The sequence below is a fragment of the Hyla sarda genome, chromosome 3 (assembly GCF_029499605.1).
Source record: "Hyla sarda isolate aHylSar1 chromosome 3, aHylSar1.hap1, whole genome shotgun sequence".
Taxonomy (NCBI): Eukaryota; Metazoa; Chordata; class Amphibia; order Anura; family Hylidae; genus Hyla; species Hyla sarda.
Window position 1 is genome coordinate 314,341,078 of NC_079191.1, and position 21,642 is coordinate 314,362,719.

The following is a 21,642-nucleotide window of genomic DNA, read 5'->3' on the forward strand; positions in this document are numbered from 1 at the left end:
CTGTGCGAAGCACGATACTCCCACCTGGCTACGATCTATTACCCAGCGGCTTACATTATCGTAATCGGGATCATCACATCGTCCCAACCACGGCACGATAAGTACCTCTTTACCCATACCAGGGCAGTGATCGATCCGGTCCGTGCAGGCACTGGGCTCCCACAGTCCCCGGAGACTGCAACTTTGGAGATATACAGCCGCCGATCATCACGGTGAACATAAGCATAAGGTACTGTGCCTGATCTCACATAAGCAACTGTATCTTGCTATCAATATTGTTATTTCTACAAACATTTGTTGTGGGACACAAGTAGATAAGAGCGAGCAATTACAATGAAACATTGAAACATTTATCACAGCTCAAGGTGACTGTATTTTATATAGGAGTATCATTGGAGCACACAGTCTCTCCGATCACCGGATTTTTCATTTAATATTGTTGCTATTCACATCATTTTTTCGGCTACAAAGGACTATTTTTGTAATTTGAGATAGTTGCCATTTTTTTATTATTTTATTGGTATATTTTTATCGCATGCCTGAGCAAGGGCCCTGCCCAGGCATCAATCAGTTTTATTTTTAATAAATGCATATGATTGTTTAAGTATTATCATTTTCTGCAGGCTTATTCATTATTTTTTTGTTTTTTAACAAATTATTAATATTCAAATTTTTTTCTATTTATCACTTTGATTTCATTCTTTTTTCTTCGATACTGTGCACTTTTATTTATTTTTTATTTTTCCTCATTTATTTATCATTTTCTTCTCCCCTTTCTCTTTTTCATTTTTTTTATTTTTTTTTTATTTTTTATTTTTTTATTTTTTTTATTTTTTACTGTTGTCTTTATTTTTATTTTTATTTTTATTTCACATATCATTGTACATTTTTTATTCGTAACCACTAATTTTCCCCTTTTTTATTCTTTCCCCTTTTTTCACTACTTATTTTCACTACTTCTTGAGGACTGGTTATATAATTCTCTCTTATTATATTTCTTTTTGTTGATTACTGGGTCTTTTGGGGTTTTTTAGACCTACCAGTTAACCTCGGAGTAGATGGTAGATTGAGCTGCACTGCCTCTTTGTCTTCTATTCTAATTTACAAATATGTTTAACTTTCTGCCACCAGTTGATTTAAAAGAAAAAAGGTTTTCACCGGAATACCCCTTTAAAAAGGCATTGCAGGGATGGGTAGTGACATGTCACTCTAAAAACGGAGTGAATCGTCAACGCGTTTCGAGCATAAGCTCTTAGTCGTGGCAATGATATCACCATACTGAGGGGTTTAAATATGCAATTGCAAATGACACAGACCCTGTTGCCGGTACGCCCACTGGGCTTCACAGCCAGAACTGACGCTATGCTTCATTATACCTCAAATTCCATGTGCTGGTGCAGCATAATTACTACTTTTCTTTTGCTGTTACGGTGCTGGAGAACAACACCTGAATAATCATAAGGTTAATTGCCACACAGTGTGAAAAGGTACTTCGTATCTAGGTGCGATAAATCCTGTATTTTGTTCCATGTCATTGAAGACACAATGTCCTTGAAGATACCAAGAATTCACTTGGTATGTATACGAGTACATGTACTTTGGGTTTCTAAGTGTATCACTGATTAGATGTCCAAATAATTTTCGTCTTAAACAACCATTTACATGTAGAACCAACATGCCGCATCCATAGGTTTCTAACCAAAAAATCCAACAGAAAAATAACTTGATAACCATAAAAACCAAACTGCGAATTTCAAGCAACCAATCAGCAATTTTCCACTGTTGTTTCTATGTGATATATAGCATCGGAAAACACCTGATTTCAAAATACCAATTGCATACTGAGAGCTGCTTATCAAACACTTTGTTTCAGAGGTGCAATAGAATTTACGCTTCGCATCACATCTATGAAAACGGCAGGAGAACACAGTTAATACATGCGTATTGAACCACTATATAGATGTTACTGGTTGGTAATAAGTAACTGGATATTTTCATGTTCCTTAAGACAGTGCATATACAGATCTGATGTACCTCATTCAACAAATAAACTGATATAAATTACATCTTGGACCCCACCCAATAATGATTTTCATATGTCACATTAATAGCGCTGAGTGTGAACAGTGTTCAAACCAAGATGCAATTAAAAGAAAAAGGGTTGCAGAACTCAAGGTATATACTTACTATATGTGGAATGGATCATAGATCCAACCCTTTTTTCTTTTATTGTATTCACTTTTTACACGTGGGGTTACGTGTAACGCAGAAACCTCGGCATACACTTAATTCAAAATATTAGTGTGAGCTCCCCAACTCCTCTTTTTATTAAGATGCAATTAATTGGCTATTTTTCACCCACATATCTAGGAAAGAACCTCCATTTCAAATACTTATTTGTTTTAAATGGCACATAAGGTGTTCTATATAGTTTCCCTTGTTTTGATCCAAAATTGCTGTGACAAAATTGTATTACTTTGCACATATGAACATGACCGAAGTCCATTCCAAAACAAAATCATGAAATGTGAAAATGTTATATGTCACATGAATAAATAAAACCCTACGTAATAATTAGATCTATAGGGCCCAAATATATGTGTAGTATGTGAAGAAAATATAGCATGCATATAGAAACAATGAAAAATCGATGACGCATTAAAATCTGAAAATGTGTGGTAGACTAGTGAAATTACATTAAATCATTTCTATAATTTAATCCTGAGGGATCCCTAGTCTACGTTCTCAGAATCCAAAACGCCTCTCTGGTGAAAATGGCATGTGCCCAATCACCCCCTCGTTGTAGAGGGGGAACTTTCTTAATACCCTGTACATAGAAAAAAATTATTATTACCTGCGTGTTTTTCGACTATGTCTTGTGAGACCCGACATGGATTGCCTGGAAACCTCGTTACTATGCCGAAGATGTTCATACATGCATCTCTTGAGTTTCCGGCCAGTGCATCCTATGTATTGTAAGTTACATTCTCGACAAGTAACACAATACACCACGTGATTACTATCACAATTTATGAAGCTCTTAACAGGGTATGTTACTCCTGTAGCCACATGTTATTTGGCGTGACACTAACATAAGAGGGCACATACTGCAACGTGAGTTATTACATTTATAATTGCCAATAGTATGTAACCATGTAGAGGCCTTTTCATCTACTGGAAAATCACTGGGCGACAGCATGCTGCCCAGGGATTTTGCCTTCTTGGCAACACATCTTACTCCACCACCTAGTATCTTTGCCAGTATCTCATCCTGAAATAAAAAAGGAATATGTTTTAGAATAATGGCTTTAATTTGGTCAAAGTTACGACTGAATGTAGGAATAAAAGGGGATTTGGATGAATTTTGTTCGGCAGAGGGGGAGACATCAAGGTATTGTTCCCTAGATTTAGCGTCTGCAATAGATTTAGTCCTTTTTAGGACAGAACTGCTATAACCTCTATTTCTTAATCGTCTCCTAATGTCTGCACTTGATTGTTTAAAGAAAAACTCTGGACTATGCACGTTTTGCCCTAATATATTCCCCCTATTGGGAGATTCTTAGTAGTATGGGTGGGGGGCCCACTCCGAGCATGTAAAATGCTGTTTCCAGCAGTGGGTTTGCGGAACATCTTGGAGTCTATTTTTTGTGTGTGACATAATCCCCAATCAAGGTGACATAAAAAAAAATCAATTAGCTTTTTCTCTACATGAGAGGTAAAAGGAAGATTCATATCATTATCATTGCAGAAGGAGAGAAATTCCTCCATATGATGATCTAGACCTTGGCACACTTTTTTAGTTTGGATGTATTAAACGCTAAGTTTTTAACTGCATCGGGAGCGGGCCAATTCCTTACATTTGTATGTTGATGCTGCCTTCAACAATGATGGGCTCTCAGAGGCCATCGTATGTTGAAAGTTTCGTATGTCAAGGGACCACTGTACGTAGGTTTTTTGTTTTTTGTAACCTTGTGTTTTTTCAAAATGTTTTCATGGATCCATAATAAGCTTTTTTCTTTTTTTTTTATGCAAAGCTCGAGTTCTGTAATGCCCATGTCATTCATGCTCTCATGGACAGCTTGCATAACTTTGATATTCTACACACTTGGACTGGTGGTGATAAACTTTTTTATTTCTCTGGTTTATTAAAATTGCATCCATAAAACACATGGCAGCCATATATGACTAAGGCTGAGTAAGGCCAATCACATTAGTTTTTTCTGTAACCATGTATTTTATGGATGCCGGTTTAAGAATTTAGTAAACCTCCTTAAAAACAAAACTGATTTGTGCTGGATTTCTCTACATGTATCATTACATTAGTAAAATATGGGCCTAACGGGTGTTTAGCAAGTGTAATAAATTTAGCATGACATTAAGGAAATACTCCCATTTAACCTATCCTTTAAGTTTATTCAGCTTAGTTTTCAATCACATGGTTGTGACACACACTCACCTTGCAGCTACATACTGACACTTTGGTACCTATACACCTACTTATTTGTAACAATAGCCCCTCTTTTCTGTTATACAATATGTGGAAGTTTTCAGATCACATACAGCCTTTACTTCTGGTGTTGACTGAGGAACAGTTAAAGCATACGTCATAGTTAAAAAAAAAAAAAAAAAAGTGATGTTACTCAGTACCTGATCCTGTACATATGTTTTATGTGTCTAGGATCTTTATATCCAGAGCAAATAGCATTTATCTGCTGCTCAGTTACTTTTTCATCTTGCAGGCTGGAGGAGCTGTCTGTCTGTCTTCCTCACAGTGATGACTCATCTGCTCGGTGTCTGGGGAAGGAGCCTGGGCAGTCGGCCAATCACTGCACTCTACTCTGTAACCCTTTCCTCTCTGGTTTCATGCTGTACATGTTACACAGAGGAAGATGCTTGGAGCTTGCCTGCAGTATTCCGAAGACATAATGGCGAGTTCATAACAGGATAAAATGTGTAAATATAAGAATAGATCTTTATAAAATTAGTGCAAGGATTTTATAAATAATAGTACAGCATTTTTATGAATACATTTTCTATCTGTTATATCTTTTCCTAATGAAGTTAGATGCTAATCAACATAGCTGTCACTGGCTGACACCGGAGTTCCCCCACAGTAGGCACAGGCACCTGAATTCCCCCACAGTAGGCACAGGCACCTGAATTCCCCCACAGTAGGCACAGGCATCAGAGTACCCCCACATTAGGTAGCAGTCCCCTAACACACACACAGACAGACACAGAGACATACACAGTCAGACATACACATATCTACAGACACACTCACCTGTCCTGCGCAGTGCTTCTTCTCTCCGGCGGCGGCCTGATGTCCTCCTGCACGGGCTGTTGTTGCCGAAGACCAGGTTTGGTGGAGGAGGTAATGGGGTGCTACTCGGACGTGGGGGGAGGGGGGCCTACTGGACAGGATCAGGTGCAGATGAAGACGGGGGGTGGGGGTGATGGTGGGTGGTGCTACTGGACAGGATTGGGCACAGCTGAAGACATGGAGGGGGGTGGTCTCCCGGAGGCAGCGGGGGTTTATTGTGGTTGGGGGGGTGGTTCTGTAAGTGGTCTCCCTTTCTTTGTTTACACTGCATGATTACTCCGTACTGCCTGTGTGTGCGTGTTCCCTGCGTTCGTTCACAGGCAGTGCATGTCCGCTCATAAGCTGTATGACATACAGCAGAAATAGGCTATACTGGATACTGGCACGCTCTACTGCTGGTATCTGGTATGCTAGATCAGTCTGTCTGGCTAAAGATAGACGACCCCTAGTGGCGGCTATTTTTAGATTTAATTTCTGGGGAAAATTTATATTTTTTTAATAGTTATATTGCAAAAAGCAATCATATGATTAGTTCTGTAATATATAAAAAGTTTTTAACAATTACCGTGCCTCTTTAACATTTTGCTCCGCTAATATAAAGCAGTGAGTTCCTCCTTAAAGGGTACCTTTCATCAAAAAAACTTTGGCCATATTATGGATTAATGTATGCAGAATAGCATGTTATTAAAAAATATGCTTCCCTTCTATTTCATTTTTCACTTTGAGAAAATGACCACTAGGGGTGTAGTCCTGGCTGCAAGTTTTTTTTTTTTTTTTTTTTTTTTTTTTTTTTAAGTAGATTTCAGTCTCATCTTTAATCTGACTGCAGCTGGGACACAGACCAGCTCAGCACTACTCCCAGACAGGGAAACATTCTATTGGAAAGTTATTCTGCATACATTAATCTATAATATCTCAAAAGTTTTTTTGATGAAAGGTACCCTTTAACACCTTCCCGCAGAATGACTTCTATAAACGTCATGTTATGCTGGTAGTTTACGCATCATGACGTTTATATAAGTCATTCCATTAATCCGGTGAAGCGTGGCATTGCACGGGTTATCAGGCAGAAGTCCTGCTGTTACCAGCGGGAGAAAACTTCTGCAAGCCCCCCCAGGAACATCTGAGATTGGAACTGGGGGGTCTCAGCTGACTGGGGGTGAAAGTTCAGATCCCCCGCTCTGCCCGCCCCTAGAAGTCCACCATATGTGGTATCGCCGTGTGCGTAAATGTCCGAACTATAAAAATATATCATTAATTAAACCGCACGGCCAATGGCGTACGCGCAAAAAAATTCCAAAGTCCAAAAAAGCGTATTTTGGTCACTTTTTATACCATTAAAAATGAATAAAATGTGATCAAAAAGTCTGATCAAAACAAAAATCATACCGATAAAAACTTCAGATCACGGCGCAAAAAATGACCCTCATACCGCCCTGTACATGGGAAAATAAAAGTTATAGGGGGTCAGAAGAGGACATTTTTAAACGTATAAATTCTCCTGCATGTAGTTATGATTTTTTCCAGAAGTGCGACAAAATCAAACCTATATAAGTAGGGTATCATTTTAACCGTATGGACCTACAGAATAATGATAAGGTGTCATTTTTACCGAAATATGCACTGCGTAGAAACGGAAGCCCCCAAAAGTTACAAAATGGCGTTTTTTCTTAGATTTTTGTCGCACAGTGATTTTTTTTTTTCCGTTTCGTCGTGAATTTTTGGGTAAAATGACTAATTTCACTGCAAAGTAGAATTGGTGATGCAAAAAATAAGCCATAATATGGATTTTTAGGTGGAAAATTGAAAGGTAAGGAGGAAAAAGCGAAAGTGCAAAAACGGAAAAACCCTGAGTCCTTAAGGGGTTAAAGGAAGTAAAACAAAATGAAAATCTATATAAATTGAGTATCTTTTTAACCATATGGACCAACGGAATAAAGAGAAGTTGTAATTTTTTTTACCAAAAAGTGCACTGCGTAGAAACAGAAGCCCCCAAGAGTTACAAAATTGTGTTTATTTTTTAATTTTTTTTTACATTTTTCCTCATAAATAAGTTTTTTGTTTCGCCGGAGATTTAGTGGTAAAATGAGTGATGTCAAAGTAAAATTGGCGGTGCCAAAAACAAGCCCTCATATGGGTCTGTAGATGGAAAATTAAATGAGTTATGATTTTTAGAATACGAGGAGAAAAAAACGAAAAATTGCTGTGTCCTTAGGGGGTTAAAGGGGTACTCCAGTGGAAAACGAATGTTTTCAAATCAACTGGTGCCAGAAAATTAAACAGATTTGTAAATTACTTATATTACATAATCTTAATCCTTCCTTTACCAGCTTCTGTATACTACATAGGAAATTGTCTTCTTAGTGTGACTACAGTGCTCTCTGCTGACATCTGAGTTGTCGCTCAGCCAATCACTAGCCATAGTGAGACCTTGCTAATTACCTGCTAATTACCATTGATTACCTGAGCTGCAGTGTTGCATATGGTCCCCCAGATGCAGGAAGAGGATTGCAGTGAAGACAGGGATGGTGATACTGGGTAGCAGCGAGAGTAAAGTCAAGGTTTGTTTTTTTTATTTGTGGCTTCCTTCAGGAAGGGTTCCTTTTGGATAGGAGAGAAGATATCTAGGGACGGTCCACCGAGTCCTTGTTTGTTTTGAGAGAAAAAAAAAAATGCCAAAAACTAAAATCTGCATGGTCAGGGAACGTGTTTCTAGTTTCATTCTTCCCAAACCATGGGCAACATGAAACAGGGACAGGCTCCTTTATCCCAGTGCTGTATAATGCACTCTTACTCTTAGAAATCATTTGCTTATAACTTTGGCTCTTTAAGTCATTGACGCAGTCTCCAGCACTGTTGGCCTTGATTGACAGAGTTTTCCCTACTTTTATGTATAGGGAAAGATCTGTCAATCATGCTTCTGGGCACCACCATGATGACTTTGAGCCCCTTTCCTAGGCAAAGTTATGATTACTTTGAAATAGCGCAGTTCAGAATGAAATTTACATATTTACAATAAGGCAGCCTGTCCCTTTTCCCATTAACATCCCCCTCCCATATAACCTCAGAGTACAGATATTATAGTTCAGAAATGGCTGTTAGTATTTTAAAGATAAGGGTGGAAAATATATGGAGTAGGTATACTAGCACAATTAAAGATTGAAAAATCATTCTAAACATTCTGCAATAAAAAATAATAAAGTTTGACAGTCAAATATGTAGATATTAAACAGACGGGTCGATACAAAAATCCCTGTGAGAAAAGACAACAGCTTGTCAAGCAAAATTTTGGTCGATAAGTTGGCAATTTGACAGTTTTCTATTTTCTTTGTTTCATCCCAATGAAGATTTTCGTGGTTGATGATCTCTAGGGAATTTGACTTAATTTTTTTTTTTTTTTTTTTTTTTTACATTCTGTTGAATTTTCATGCCTCTCAGTTTTTAAGTCTAATGCAGTAATGAGAAATCTATAAAACTTAATGGCCAAGATTTATCAAATTATGTGAGTAAAACTGGAGTCCTTTTCCCACAGCAACCAATCACAGCTCAGCTTCCACTTTACCAGAGCTCATTAGTTGAGCTGTGATTGGTTGCTGTGGGAAATTCTCAAAAAAAAATGTTTTTCTCTCATACAGTTTGATTAATCTGGGCCACTGTGTGTATGTTCCAGCATCACTTCCAAACAGCTAAAGATATTTCAATGAAACTTGGTACACGTGTTACTAATATGGCAACTAAAAATATATAGGTATAAGAAAAAAAGAAAAGACCGGCGCAGAGCGCCTTGTGCATTACCACAGCACTTCAGGGTCAATTAAGCAATGGGAAAATAGGATGCCGGAAGGTAATGGGTGCTCACCAGGAGCAAGTAATAAACTTGCATATCAACCCTCAATAGGGGTTTGCAATTTGCGGAAACAGCTGCTGAGCCTAGGGTGCAGGAGAGGACTGGCCAATCCTGCGAGAGACAGTGAAGTGGATACCCTTTGATTCAACAGCACTGCCAGTTTCCAGAGTTGAAGAGAAGAGCCAGACCAGAGGAATCTTGTAAACCAAAACTGTACCGATTTATTCAGTTCAAGCAATAACAAACAGGATAACGTGTTTCGGAGGTCAACTCCTCCTTCTTCTGATCAGTGATCAGATCAAACGCGTTATCCTGTTTGTTATTGCTTGAACTGAATAAATCGGTCCAGTTTTGGTTTACAAGATTCCTCTGGTCTGACTCTTCTCTTTTACTCTGGAAACTGGCAGCACCGTTGAATCAAAGGTTTTTTTTACCTGCATCCACTTCACCAAAAATATAGGATAGGTTAATTAACACTTAACCCACCCCCATTTGCAAGAGTCGAAGTTTTTGTTTAAAGTCCCATACAAGTCTATGAGAAATATTACTGCATAACTTCCAAACGGCTGAAGATATTTCTGTAATACTTGGTCACATGTTACTTATATTTCCACTGAACATATAATAGTTATTTAATCCTAACCTACCCTCATTTGTGAGGGTCAGGGTTTTTGTTTAAAGTTTCATGCAAGTCTATGGGAAATGTGTGTTCCAGCATAACTTCCATATGGCTGGAGATATTTCGATAATACTTGATCACATCTTACTTATGTCAAATAAAATATGAGTTAAATTAACCCTAACCTTCCCCCTTACGTGAATGATTGGGTTTTTGTTTCAAGTCCCATGCAAGTATATAAGGGTTCCTCACTCCACAAACTCCGCTCTTCATCTCCTGGTGAGTGGGTCAGTCCGGCTTGCAAGCCACACCCTCTCTGCATGCCATGCCCAATCTCTCATGCCCACCCTTAAAGCCACACCCCTTTTATTCTCTACCCTTTTGTGCATTAGTCTGGCTGGCAAACCATACCCACCACCACAAAGCCATGCCACCCTCTATTTTCAACCTGTTTTTACCCATTTAAAATTTGTCCCCTATCTCCAGAATGGGTACACACTTTTCCTTGTGCATGGAACAACATGTCGAAACATGCTCCATGTAACTCTGGTGCTCCCATAGACAGTACATAGATAGATATCGGATGGATACATGGATGGCTAGATATCAGATGGATGCGAGAGAGAGGACAGATAGAGACAATGGATAATGGAAAAAGACATCTCATCTTCTCTGTCCTGAGCAAAGGAGGAAAGACGTATTACATAAATGCACCTAGAATGTTCCTCCACAGAACTGCCCCTAGAAGGCCAATGTGAGATGAATTGATTACTGCTTCCTATAACAGGGAGACTACACAGGGAGCAAGAGAAGCCATCACAACTGCTGACTGATCCTTGCTTCCTGCCTGTGTCATCAATAGGTTAATGAGCATTTTCCAGGGGAGGGCAAATGCTCACCCTGCGGCCGGTGCATTGCCGTGGAATGAGATTTGCCATAGAATGAGATGGTCCGCCTCCATCACATCCTATTGGCTCTCTTGTCATGTGACATATTTAAACGTCACGCATCGATGCGCACAGCAGTGTCAATTTGGCTATCACAGGGAGAGGATCTCCTCACCCTGTGATAGCTGAAGCTGTACGGAGCTCTCATGGCCTCTGTGGCCCGACAGAAGTTCACACATGTACGCAGCTCATACGGCTGCCTCATATACATTTACTGTTGATCCACAGCGCTATCGGGATCCCGATGCCCGATGGCGCTGTCATCAGTGTGCGTCCCCGCGAGCGCCCCACGCCCGCAGCTCTACTCCCCGTCCTCCGCCCCCCGCAGCTCTACTCCCCGTCCCCCGCAGCTCTACTCCCCGTCCAGTTAACGCTCAGGGAGCGGGGGACAGAAAGTAGAGCATCGGGCGCAGGTTAAGTTATTCGCGTAGTGCTGCGCATGCGCAGTACTACTTTACCTGCGCCCGATGCTCTACTTTCTGTTCCCCGCTCCCTGAGCGTTAACGGGACGGGGAGTAGTGCTGCGGGGGACGGGGAGTAGAGCTGCGGGGGACGGGGAGTAGAGCTGCGGGGGACAGGGAGTAGAGCTGCGGGGGACGGGGAGTAGAGCTGCGGGGGACGGGGAGTAGAGCTGCGGGGGACGGGGAGTAGAGCTGCGGGGGACGGGGAGTAGAGCTGCGGGGGACGGGGAGTAGAGCTGCGGGCATGGGGCGCTCGCGGGGACGCACACTGATGACAGCGCCATCGGGCGTAGGAATCCCCATAGCGCTGTGGATCGCTCCCTGAGCGTTCACAGGAGACGGGGAGTAGAGCTGCGGGGGACGGGGAGTAGAGCTGCGGGGGACGGGGAGTAGAGCTGCGGGGGACGGGGAGTAGAGCTGCGGGGGACGGGGAGTAGAGCTGCGGGGGACGGGGAGTAGAGCTGCGGGGGACGGGGAGTAGAGATGCGGGGGACGGGGAGTAGAGATGCGGGGGACGGGGAGTAGAGCTGCGGGGGACGGGGAGTAGAGATGCGGGGGACGGGGAGTACAGCTGCGGGCATGGGGCGCTCGCGGGGACGCACACTGATGACAGCGCCATCGGGCGTAGGAATCCCCATAGCGCTGTGGATCGCTCCCTGAGCGTTCACAGGGGACGGGGAGTACAGCTGCGGGGGACGGGGAGTACAGCTGCGGGGGACGGGGAGTACAGCTGCGGGGGACGGGGAGTACAGCTGCGGGGGACGGGGGAGTACAGCTGCGGGGGACGGGGGAGTACAGCTGCGGGGGACGGGGGAGTACAGCTGCGGGGGACGGGGAGTACAGCTGCGGGGGACGGGGAGTACAGCTGCGGGGGACGGGGAGTACAGCTGCGGGGGACGGGGAGTACAGCTGCGAGGGACGGGGTGTAGAGCTGCGGGGGACGGGGTGTAGAGCTGCGGGGGACGGGGAGTAGAGATGCGGGGGACGGGGTGTAGAGCTGCGGGCGTGGGGATCCTGATGACAGCGCCATCGGGCATCGGGATCCCGATAGCGCTGTGGATCAACAGTAAATGTATATGAGGCAGCCGTATGAGCTGCGTACATGTGTGAACTTCTGTCGGGCCACAGAGGCCATGAGAGCTCCGTACAGCTTCAGCTATCACAGGGTGAGGAGATCCTCTCCCTGTGATAGCCAAATTGACACTGCTGTGCGCATCGATGCGTGACGTTTAAATATGTCACGTGACAAGAGAGAGCCAATAGGATGTGATGGAGGCGGACCATCTCATTCTATGGCAAATCTCATTCCACGGCAATGCATCGGCAATGCTTCTAAGATTTAATTACTGTGCTGTCAAATGATGATTTTCTAAAAAGTGTGTCACTAACATGAAAAGTTTGAAAAGCTGTTTTTGGAGATACGGTTGAAAAATTCCGACAGACCTCTATTCTATCAGAGTAGTGGTGAGACATGCATTTTTGTATTATCCATACATCTACTCGTGTTTTTAATTACATATCGAGATGCCCCAAAACAGTATGGGGGAACTTTATCATTATGTGTAGATCATTTTCTTTTTACCCCATCCTTCCTCCCTCCCCCCCCATGGGTAGTTCTCCCATATTTATCAAAGAGGTGTACGTTCTTCATTAATAGCAATGTAACTTAGATGTAGACAATTTTGAAAAAGACTGAGTTGATAAATCCCTGACCACTGCATAAAGCAAACTATGGCACCACACTATTTTCAAGTTGTTTTCTTACAGGGGTACTCCGGTGGAAAACAATTTTTTTCAAATCAACTGGTGCCAGAAAGATAAACAGATTTGTAAATTCTATAAAAAAAAAAAACTAATTCTTCCTGTATTATCAGATGCTTTATGCTCCACAAGAAGTTGTAAAGTTCTTTTCAGTGCTCTCTGCTGACACCTCTGTCCTTGTCAGGAACTGTTCGGAGCATGAGAGGTTTGACAGAGGTGTCAGCAGAGAGCACTGTGGTCTGACAGAAAAGAACCATACAACCTCCTCTGTAGTATACAGCAACTGATGAGTACTGAAAGGATGAATATTTTTTAATAGAAGTAGTTTTTAAATCTGTTTAACTTTCTAGCCTCAGTTGATTTTGAAAAAAATGGTTTCCACCGGAGTACTCCTTTAAGTCTGATTGCATTGCCCAAAATGTGTCGACTTTTTACCACCAAAAAAAGTGTGAAACTTAAATGAATACTCCCTAGGGCTGAATTTATGTAATGGGCTTGTTCAGGCATACAAAGCTTTTGGGGAATGGCAACAGAGTTCATACAAAAATTCTGGCATTGTACACCCACTTCAAATCCCCTAGCTTGTAATTTTCATTACATCCCACAATCACCATCTGACGCCCATAGTGGGAATTCTCAGATCTATGGGCTCTCACATTTCTGTTACAAAGTGTACTCTTAAAGGGGTACTCCGCAGCCCTAGACATCTTATCCCCTATCCAAAGGATAGGGGATAAGATCTCAGATCGCCGGGGTCCCTCTGCTGGGGACCCCCGGGATCTTGGCAGCAGCACCCACCTGTGCGGATTCCACCTCACACCGGCAACGCTGGAGGCTTCGGATCCCGACCACAATGGCGGACGAGCGTGACGTCACGACTCCACCACGTGTGACGTCACGCCCCCTCAAATAGACTGAACACTGATACATTGCTCTAAGAAGGCTGCAATTCCATTCTTTCAAACACACTTTATTAAACGTCCTTTGGATGATGTGGAAAGGTGGACTTTGATGGAAAATTTCCAATATGCTATCTGATACCGTACCAAAGACTAGAAGGGATCACTGGGTGACTGAGCCCATGATGTGCCTTTCTTTTTCTTCCAGCAATATGTGACACAGTGGCAGTAATATACAAATTTATGGTATGGCAATGATGGCCGATAATCACCCTATGTAAAAGGCCATTATGTAAAACCATCTGACAATTTGTTTGTGATCTTTCCTCCCAGCATCAATTTGTCTTGTGGCCTTAAAGGGGTACTCCACTGGGAAGCATTCGGGACATTTAGTTCCCAACGATGTGTGCACACTGCGGGGGTCGGCCACACCCCCCTCCCATAGACTTGCCTTGAGGGGGCAGGGTGTGACGTCACGAGGGGGGCATGGCTGACCCCTGCAGCATGCGCACAGCGTTCGGAACTAAATGTTCTGAACACTGGTCAGTGGAGTACCCCTTTAACCTGTTAGTGATGGAGGGCATACCTATATACTGCCCACTCCCTTTCTATAATGCGGGGCCACGGCAGGTCGGGCGCGGTCTCTAACAACGGCTGGGGCCCGTGGCTAAAAGCGCACGGCACTGATCGAGGTGCTGTACACCATTAGCCACGGGTCCCAGCAGTTGTTAGAGGCCGTAGCCCTGCGTGCCCAAAGTTGAACGCGTCTAAAGTCAAAGTAAAACATTGCCGGTTAGCTCAGGTGGCTGTTCGGGATCGTCGTGATGTAATCGCGGATCACGAACAGCTTACAGGACAGCAGGAGGACCCCTACCTTCCTCCTCGCTGTCTGATCGCCGAATGACTGCTCAGTGCCTGAGATCCAGTCATGAGCAGTCAAGCGGCAGAATCATTGATCAATTTTTTTCCTATGAGAAACCATTGATAATGTAAAACATCAGTATGTGTAGTGTTATAGCCCCCTATGGGAGCTATAACACTGCAAAAAAAAAAAGTGAATAAAGATCTTTTAACCCCTTCTTATAAAAACCTGTAAATAAAAATAAACATGTGGTATCGCCGTGTGCGGAAATGTCTGAATTATAAAAATATATCTTTAACCTGCATGGTCATCGGCGTACGCACAAAAAAATTCCAAAGTCCAAAATAGCGTATTTTTGGTCACATTTTATATCATGAAAAAATTTATAAAAAGTGATTAAAGTCTTATCCATACATAAGTGGTACCGCTAAAAACTTCAGATCACGGCGCCAAAAATTAGCTCTCATGCAACCCCGTACGCAGAAAAATAAAAATAAATTCTTACATGTAGTTATGATTTTTTTTCCAGAAGTACGACAAAATCAAATCTATATAAGTAGCATATCATTTTAATCGTATGGACCTACAGAATAAAGATAAGTTGTCATCTTTACCGAAAAATGTACTGTGTAGAAACGGAAGCCCCCAAAAGTAAAAATATTGCATTTTTTCTTCAATTTTGTCGCACAATGATTCCCCCCCCCCCCCCCCCCCCGTTTCGCTGTAGTTATTAGAAAGTAGGATTGGTGGCGCAAAAAATAAGCCATCATATGGATTTTTAGGTGCAAAATTGAAAGTTATGATTTTTAAAAGGTAAGGAGGAAAAAACTAAAGTGCAAAAACGGGAAAACCCTCCGTCCCCAAGGGGTTAAATAACTATTAAATTTATATCTGCATGCCATAGCAGGTGTAAAAGAATGTGAGCACGTATAAGTGCGTATAGTTGTTGCATAGGAAAATGTTGATCGAATTCTAGTGTGTTTTTACCCTGTGAACTAAGGAACAGTGCTGTCCAGTAGAATGGGGATTCTAATCCTTTATTAGCACTTTGGAGAAGTGTAGACCCTTTTAATACACATATACTAGTTCTTGGGATTTGTGGAAATAGATTACCTCTGGCTTTCTGTAAGATGGTGCCATTGAAGATATGCTGATGAATTTCAGTTGCAAATCCTCAACGTCTGACCAGACCTGTAGGCTATAAAAAGCTGCATTCTCAGAGGCTCCTATCACATTGTCAGTAAAGTCTTCAAAGTGAAGTGCAGAGCTGAGCATTATTAATCGGCAATGGGAAAAAACTGTGAGATGAAAGGGCAGCGCACTTAGATGAGTTCTAAGATACATGGGAAATCTCCCTCTGTCTCCGATATAGTATAATTGCATGTTACACGATTAACATGTTATGACATTCAGGCCCTTCGTCTGTGCTTGATCAACAGAGTACACAGTATTGCATGTCTATGGACATGTACTTCATGAATCAGCTGAGAACATTTCCGGACTCGGTAATCTCCAGAAAATTGACATGGTTTAGTTTTTGACTATTCAGCTGTGGATTTAATGTATAAAATACACCACAAGTGGCCGCAAGCAATGGGACTGGTAGGGGGTTGGGGGCTTCATATTGAGATAAGTGCCTGTCCCAAAGGTGGGAGTTGCATCTGACACATTTTATGACCTAAATGTTGTTTTTAATGGGATTCTGCTGTACCGAGCACAATGCTAAATTTCCTCCAAGAAAATTCTGCAACAGAAATTCAAATTCCAGGCTCCACCAATGTACATTCTCTTGGTGGAATCTGCATTGTTGTTAAAAGTGAGAGTGCCTACTGTGCTTGGATTGTCTGTCTGGAATTTTTCTGGACGGATGTCCTGTAGTGTGAATGGGCCTTAAAGGGGTACTCCGGCGCTAAGACATCTTATCCCCTATCCAAATGGGGTACATCTCTCAATAGCAGACACTTTTTTTTTTTTTTTATTCCGCGTGAGTGTCCGCTATTGGGAGATTCTACTGTACTAGGTTTTTGCTTTCCTAGTTGCTTCCCAATTTTTTTTTGATTGATTGGTTTACTCCACCCTCAAGACTATATAAAAAAAAGTGGTGTTTTGAAAAAAAAAAGTGGGGACTTCCACACCCAGCGGATTTACCATAGTTTATTCCAGTAGACTGATTAGTAACCTCAGATTTCCACCTTCAGCCCACGGACACCTGGCAGATTCATTTTTGCGTCAGACTCAAAACAAAATGGACACACTTAGGTTACTGTCACACTGCCGATGTGCCACGACCCATCGGGCTCATTTTTTTTTAAATACGTATACGCCATTGACTGCGCGGTTTAATTAACGTTATATTTTTATAGATCGGACATTTACGCACGCGGCGATACCACTTATGTATGTTTATTTTTTTTTTACACTTTTTTGGCGTGGAGGCATGGAACAGCAGATGGCCGATCGAACGGAGATGGAGGCAGTTCGGGACACCACAATTTCACCGCGGCAGTCCCGAACAGCTCGACTGAGCTGCCCTTTGTCCTTAAGAGGTTAATGTGTCTCATGTTGGACAGAGTTTGGGCGCATCTTAAATTGTGGCTCAGTGCACCCAAATCTCTAACATTCACGACATAATTCATCTTTAAAGGGGTAGTCCGGGAATTCTTTATTGGACTATGCTACAAGGGCTGTAAAGTTAGTGTAGTTCATAATATAGTGTCTGTACCTGTGTGTGACGGTTTTCTCACAATTCTTATGTGATTTTCATCCCAATATTTATTTTTAACAGCATACAAAATGACTGCTGTCTCGGATTTTTCCCAGCTTGCAATTCGGTCGAGACCTGACTCACTAGTCACCTAGGGAGCCTGTCTGCTTCAATGGGTGGAGAGGGCAATCTGCAAGTAATGCAACATCTGGAGGCACTCTGATTGAAAACCACAGGTCTGCAGCTCATTTATGTTTCAATGGGTGGGGTAGCTGATGTGTGGGAAGGAGGAAAATGGTATCATGGGATTTGTAGGCAAACAAGAAAACTGAAAACAGGAAATACAAGTTCAGAGAGAGCTAGCCACAGTGTTATGGTAATCTCACAGCATAGCCATTTAGCCCAAGACAAGTGCAGATCCTTCCTATGCATGTCCATTACTGTCTGCCAGGTACATACTAAAATCACCTTATGCTGGATAACCCCTTTAACTCAGATCTTAATCCCTTTACGCAAAATCCGGTACATCTATGTGGTGATTAGGGATGACTTCCCGCAACACCACGTACATTTACCTGATGGACAGGGAAGGGAGGAGGGTGGGGGGGCAGGGAAGGGAGGGTGGGAGGTAAACAATAACCTAAAACACCAGTGAAGAATACACCAACAGAAGAAGACAGAAAGAAACAAGAGGAAAACAGACAAAGAAAGGTAGCAAGGTCTAAGTGGAGTCAGGGAGGTTGCCTATCGAGAAATCTGTCCCAGAGATCCCACACCGAGAGTAACTGTGGGACTGTGTTATTCAGGGAAGCTGTAAGAGACTCCAGGGAGCGAATTTCACGGATTCTAGCAAGTAACTCTCCCTCAGGTGGGGGTGAGGCCCTCTTCCAATGATTTGCAATGAGAGTCTTGGCCGCTAGGACAATATGTAGAAATAATTTAAAGGGTCTCTTGGCTAAAGGATCTAGAGGCACCCTAACCCCCAAGACATCCTTGAGCAAACTTTGGACCATAATCCAGTAGGGAGTGATCTGCCGGCCCTGTCCCAGATCAGAAAAATGTATGTTTAAAGGAGATCTGCGGTGGCCCTGGCTCTGCCTCCTCCATGTATCTCTTCGGGAGGCAGAGATGCAGCGTTAGTTTATCCCCGCCTCTCCCATAGAGCTGTATTGGGGGGGGGGGGGGGCATGCCGTCGACCTCAGTAAAGACGCACGCATTAGCCACGGCAATGCCTGGACACCGTACAGGAGAGCGTGATGAGGGGTTCTAGCGTTCAGACCCTCAACCCCAAGGAACCCTATGTGGATTCTGAACAGACAATTTCTTTAGGGTTATAATGAAGCTGATGGTTTTGTAATCCTAACTGACACACCCTTCTCACATTCTAATGCAAACTGTAGGGTCTGTGTGTTTAAGGGTAGGGTCACAAGTGTCATATTTTGCTGCATATTTTCCTACCAATTGAAGTCAATGGTAGCTAAATCAGCTGCATATTTTGCTACTCATTAACTTCAATGGGTATGAAAATACACTGCCACAAATATGCAGCAAAATATGGCATGTGTGACCCTACCCTTATTGTGATTTTCTGCACATGGGAGGCACATTTTTGGTGCACAGGCAATGCGCCAGAATAGTTTCTCCCTACCCTAGAAAAAGTGTGGGTTTCATGATAATAAATCCCCATCAATGTGTATATGAAATTTAAACCAATATGGAATGTAATTGTTTGGCCTTGATATAACCATATTGATGATTTATTTATAGAACTCTTGTATATTCTTTTCATTCTCCACATTACTTTTGATCTCCTCCAATATGATCCTTTGTATGATAAAAGATTAAAATTGAAGGAGTTTTTCAACCTTACATCTAAACTTTAATAATTCTAGATTTGGTATCCCTCCGATTATCTTAGATCGCTCTACATAACTTTTTTTCGTCTGTGGCCCCCCCCCCTTCCCCATCATGCTGTATTCTCGTTTCATAGTTTGCACTTCTCTGTTTAAATGCCATCTTTGTGTCTGATGTAATAGCTAGCTGTGGTAGTGCCGACGTCATATCTAGCATCCAAGCCTTGGATGATGTATCTATGTACCCTAGGACTCCTGCCAACAGCCAAGGCATATATATATATATATATATATATATATATATATATATATATATATATAGCGCATGCCCTATCTGCAGGTTTGTCTCATTGTGTAACAAATGTGATTCTTTCTATTAGCCTAATAAAATATTAGAAATGGGCAGCTGTGTTGGAATTTGTGGTGTGATGGGGTTTTGGTCTCACTGTACATGCAGTGTTTTGGCTGGGCTCTGGAGTGTACGGACATCTGTGATGCTTCATACACTCGATCCACTGGAAGGCTGCAGGAATACTCCGTGCAGTCTCCAGTATGAACAAGGTTAAAATATGTGGGGGGGTTTTTATAATTTTTTTTTTATTAATTAGTTGCTTATGTACAACATGTAACACACATGGAGGCCAACGTTTAGACTGGAAACCCCCTTTAACCATTGTTGGCTCTCTTTTGTGTTTTTTGTATGTTTGTGTTTTACACTTCAAAATGTGGTTGCCCTCTGTAAGTAATGCTGAATCTGCAACCTATAATATTCCTATAACCTCAGGCTATAGGAATATTTTGGCCCATCTCCCCAAAAATCTGAATACTTCAAATATGGTCTTAAAAGCCTCCAGACATTTATGTTCTTCCTGCGCTGCCAGGGCTTTATTGTGTGCTGAAGCATTAAATAGTGTTTTATGCTTTATAAGGATATTAATTAAATGCTGAAGAAAACCCATTATGTGGAAGTAAATGCATTGTAGAATGATTGTAGCTAATGTCTACGTTATGGATTTGTAAATTCATGTCTACCGCAATCCTCTACTATCGGACAATTGCCCTGCAAGCCTTAATAAAGTCCTTCATAAGTATTTTTCCTTTTATATTTCCCTTCCTTTGTGGATCCATTTCTTTACCTGGATAAGAACTGTGGGGGAGATTTATCAAAACCTGTGCAAAGGAAATGTTGCCCAGTTGTTCATAGCAACCAATCATATTGCTTCTTTCATCCTGCAGAGGCCTTGCTAAAAATGAAAGGAGCGATCTGATTGGTTGCTATGGGCAACTGGGCAACTTTTCCTCTGGACAGGTTTTGATAAATCTCCCCCAATATCCTTGAAGTGTGTCTAGGGGAAATGTTCTATAAAATGCATCTGCCACATGCTGTGTCAGGACCAGTCTTGTTAAAATGGCACCACTTAATAGATGCATACAATGCTAAGACAGAGCCTGTCTAGTCAATTATATTTTATGCTAAGATGAATCAAGAAAATACTTTATCTGGCTTTGTTGTCCCTTTATCTACAGTTGTCCTTATTTAGCAGTAAAGATTACTCCCGCAATCCCTGCAATAGGCGGTATCCTAGTCTTCTTTGTGATGGGGACGTTACTGAGGACAAGTTTTAGCGATCCTGGTGTTCTTCCACGAGCAACTGCAGAGGAAGCAGCAGATTTGGAAAGACAGATAGGTAAGTAAAAATTATTCCGCCATTATATAATGCCAACATATTTTCTAGAACTGTACAGAGGTTGCGATCAGTCAAATCGGTCTGCGCACCTCTTAAAGGGGTTATCCACTATAAGGTTATTTTAGTACGTACCTGGCAGACAGTAATGGTCATGCTTAGGATCTGCGCTTGTTTTGGGGCCAAATGGCTGTGTTGTGAGATTACCATAACACTGTGGCTAGCTTTTTGTGAACTGGTATTTCCTGTTTGACTTTTTTTTTTTTTTTAACTACAAATCCCATAATTCCATTTTCCTCCCTCCCACACATCAGCCACCCCACCCATTGAAACATAAATGAGAGCTGCATCCATTCAAAAGACCTGTGGTTTTCAATCAGGGTGCCTATATCTGTTGCATTAGTTGCAGATTGATCTCTCTCCCACCAAGCGATCCCTCCACCCATTGAAGCAGACAGGCTCCCTGTCATCAGCTGACTAGTGAGTTAGGTCTCGGCCGCATTGCAACCTGGGAAAAATCTGAGACAGCAGTCATTTTGTATGCTGTTAAAAATAAATATTGAGGTGAAAATCACAGAAGAATCGTGAGAAAACCGTCATACACAGATACAGACACTATATTATGAACTACACTAACTTTACAGCCCCTGTAGCATAGTCAAATAAAAAAAAAATTACTG

The 21,642-nt window shown here is 42.1% G+C and overlaps 1 protein-coding gene across 8 annotated transcripts in view; it reads left to right on the forward strand.

The window, feature by feature from the left end:
• Window positions 1–21,642, forward strand: part of ZDHHC14 (zinc finger DHHC-type palmitoyltransferase 14) — a 120,818-nt gene that overhangs the window by 43,576 nt on the left and 55,600 nt on the right. For all 8 annotated transcript variants that reach the window (XM_056567083.1, XM_056567088.1, XM_056567089.1 and 5 more), the window contains one exon: window positions 20,805–20,965. In XM_056567083.1, coding sequence (XP_056423058.1) covers window positions 20,805–20,965 — 161 coding nt within the window. The remainder of the gene's footprint in view (window positions 1–20,804; window positions 20,966–21,642) is intronic.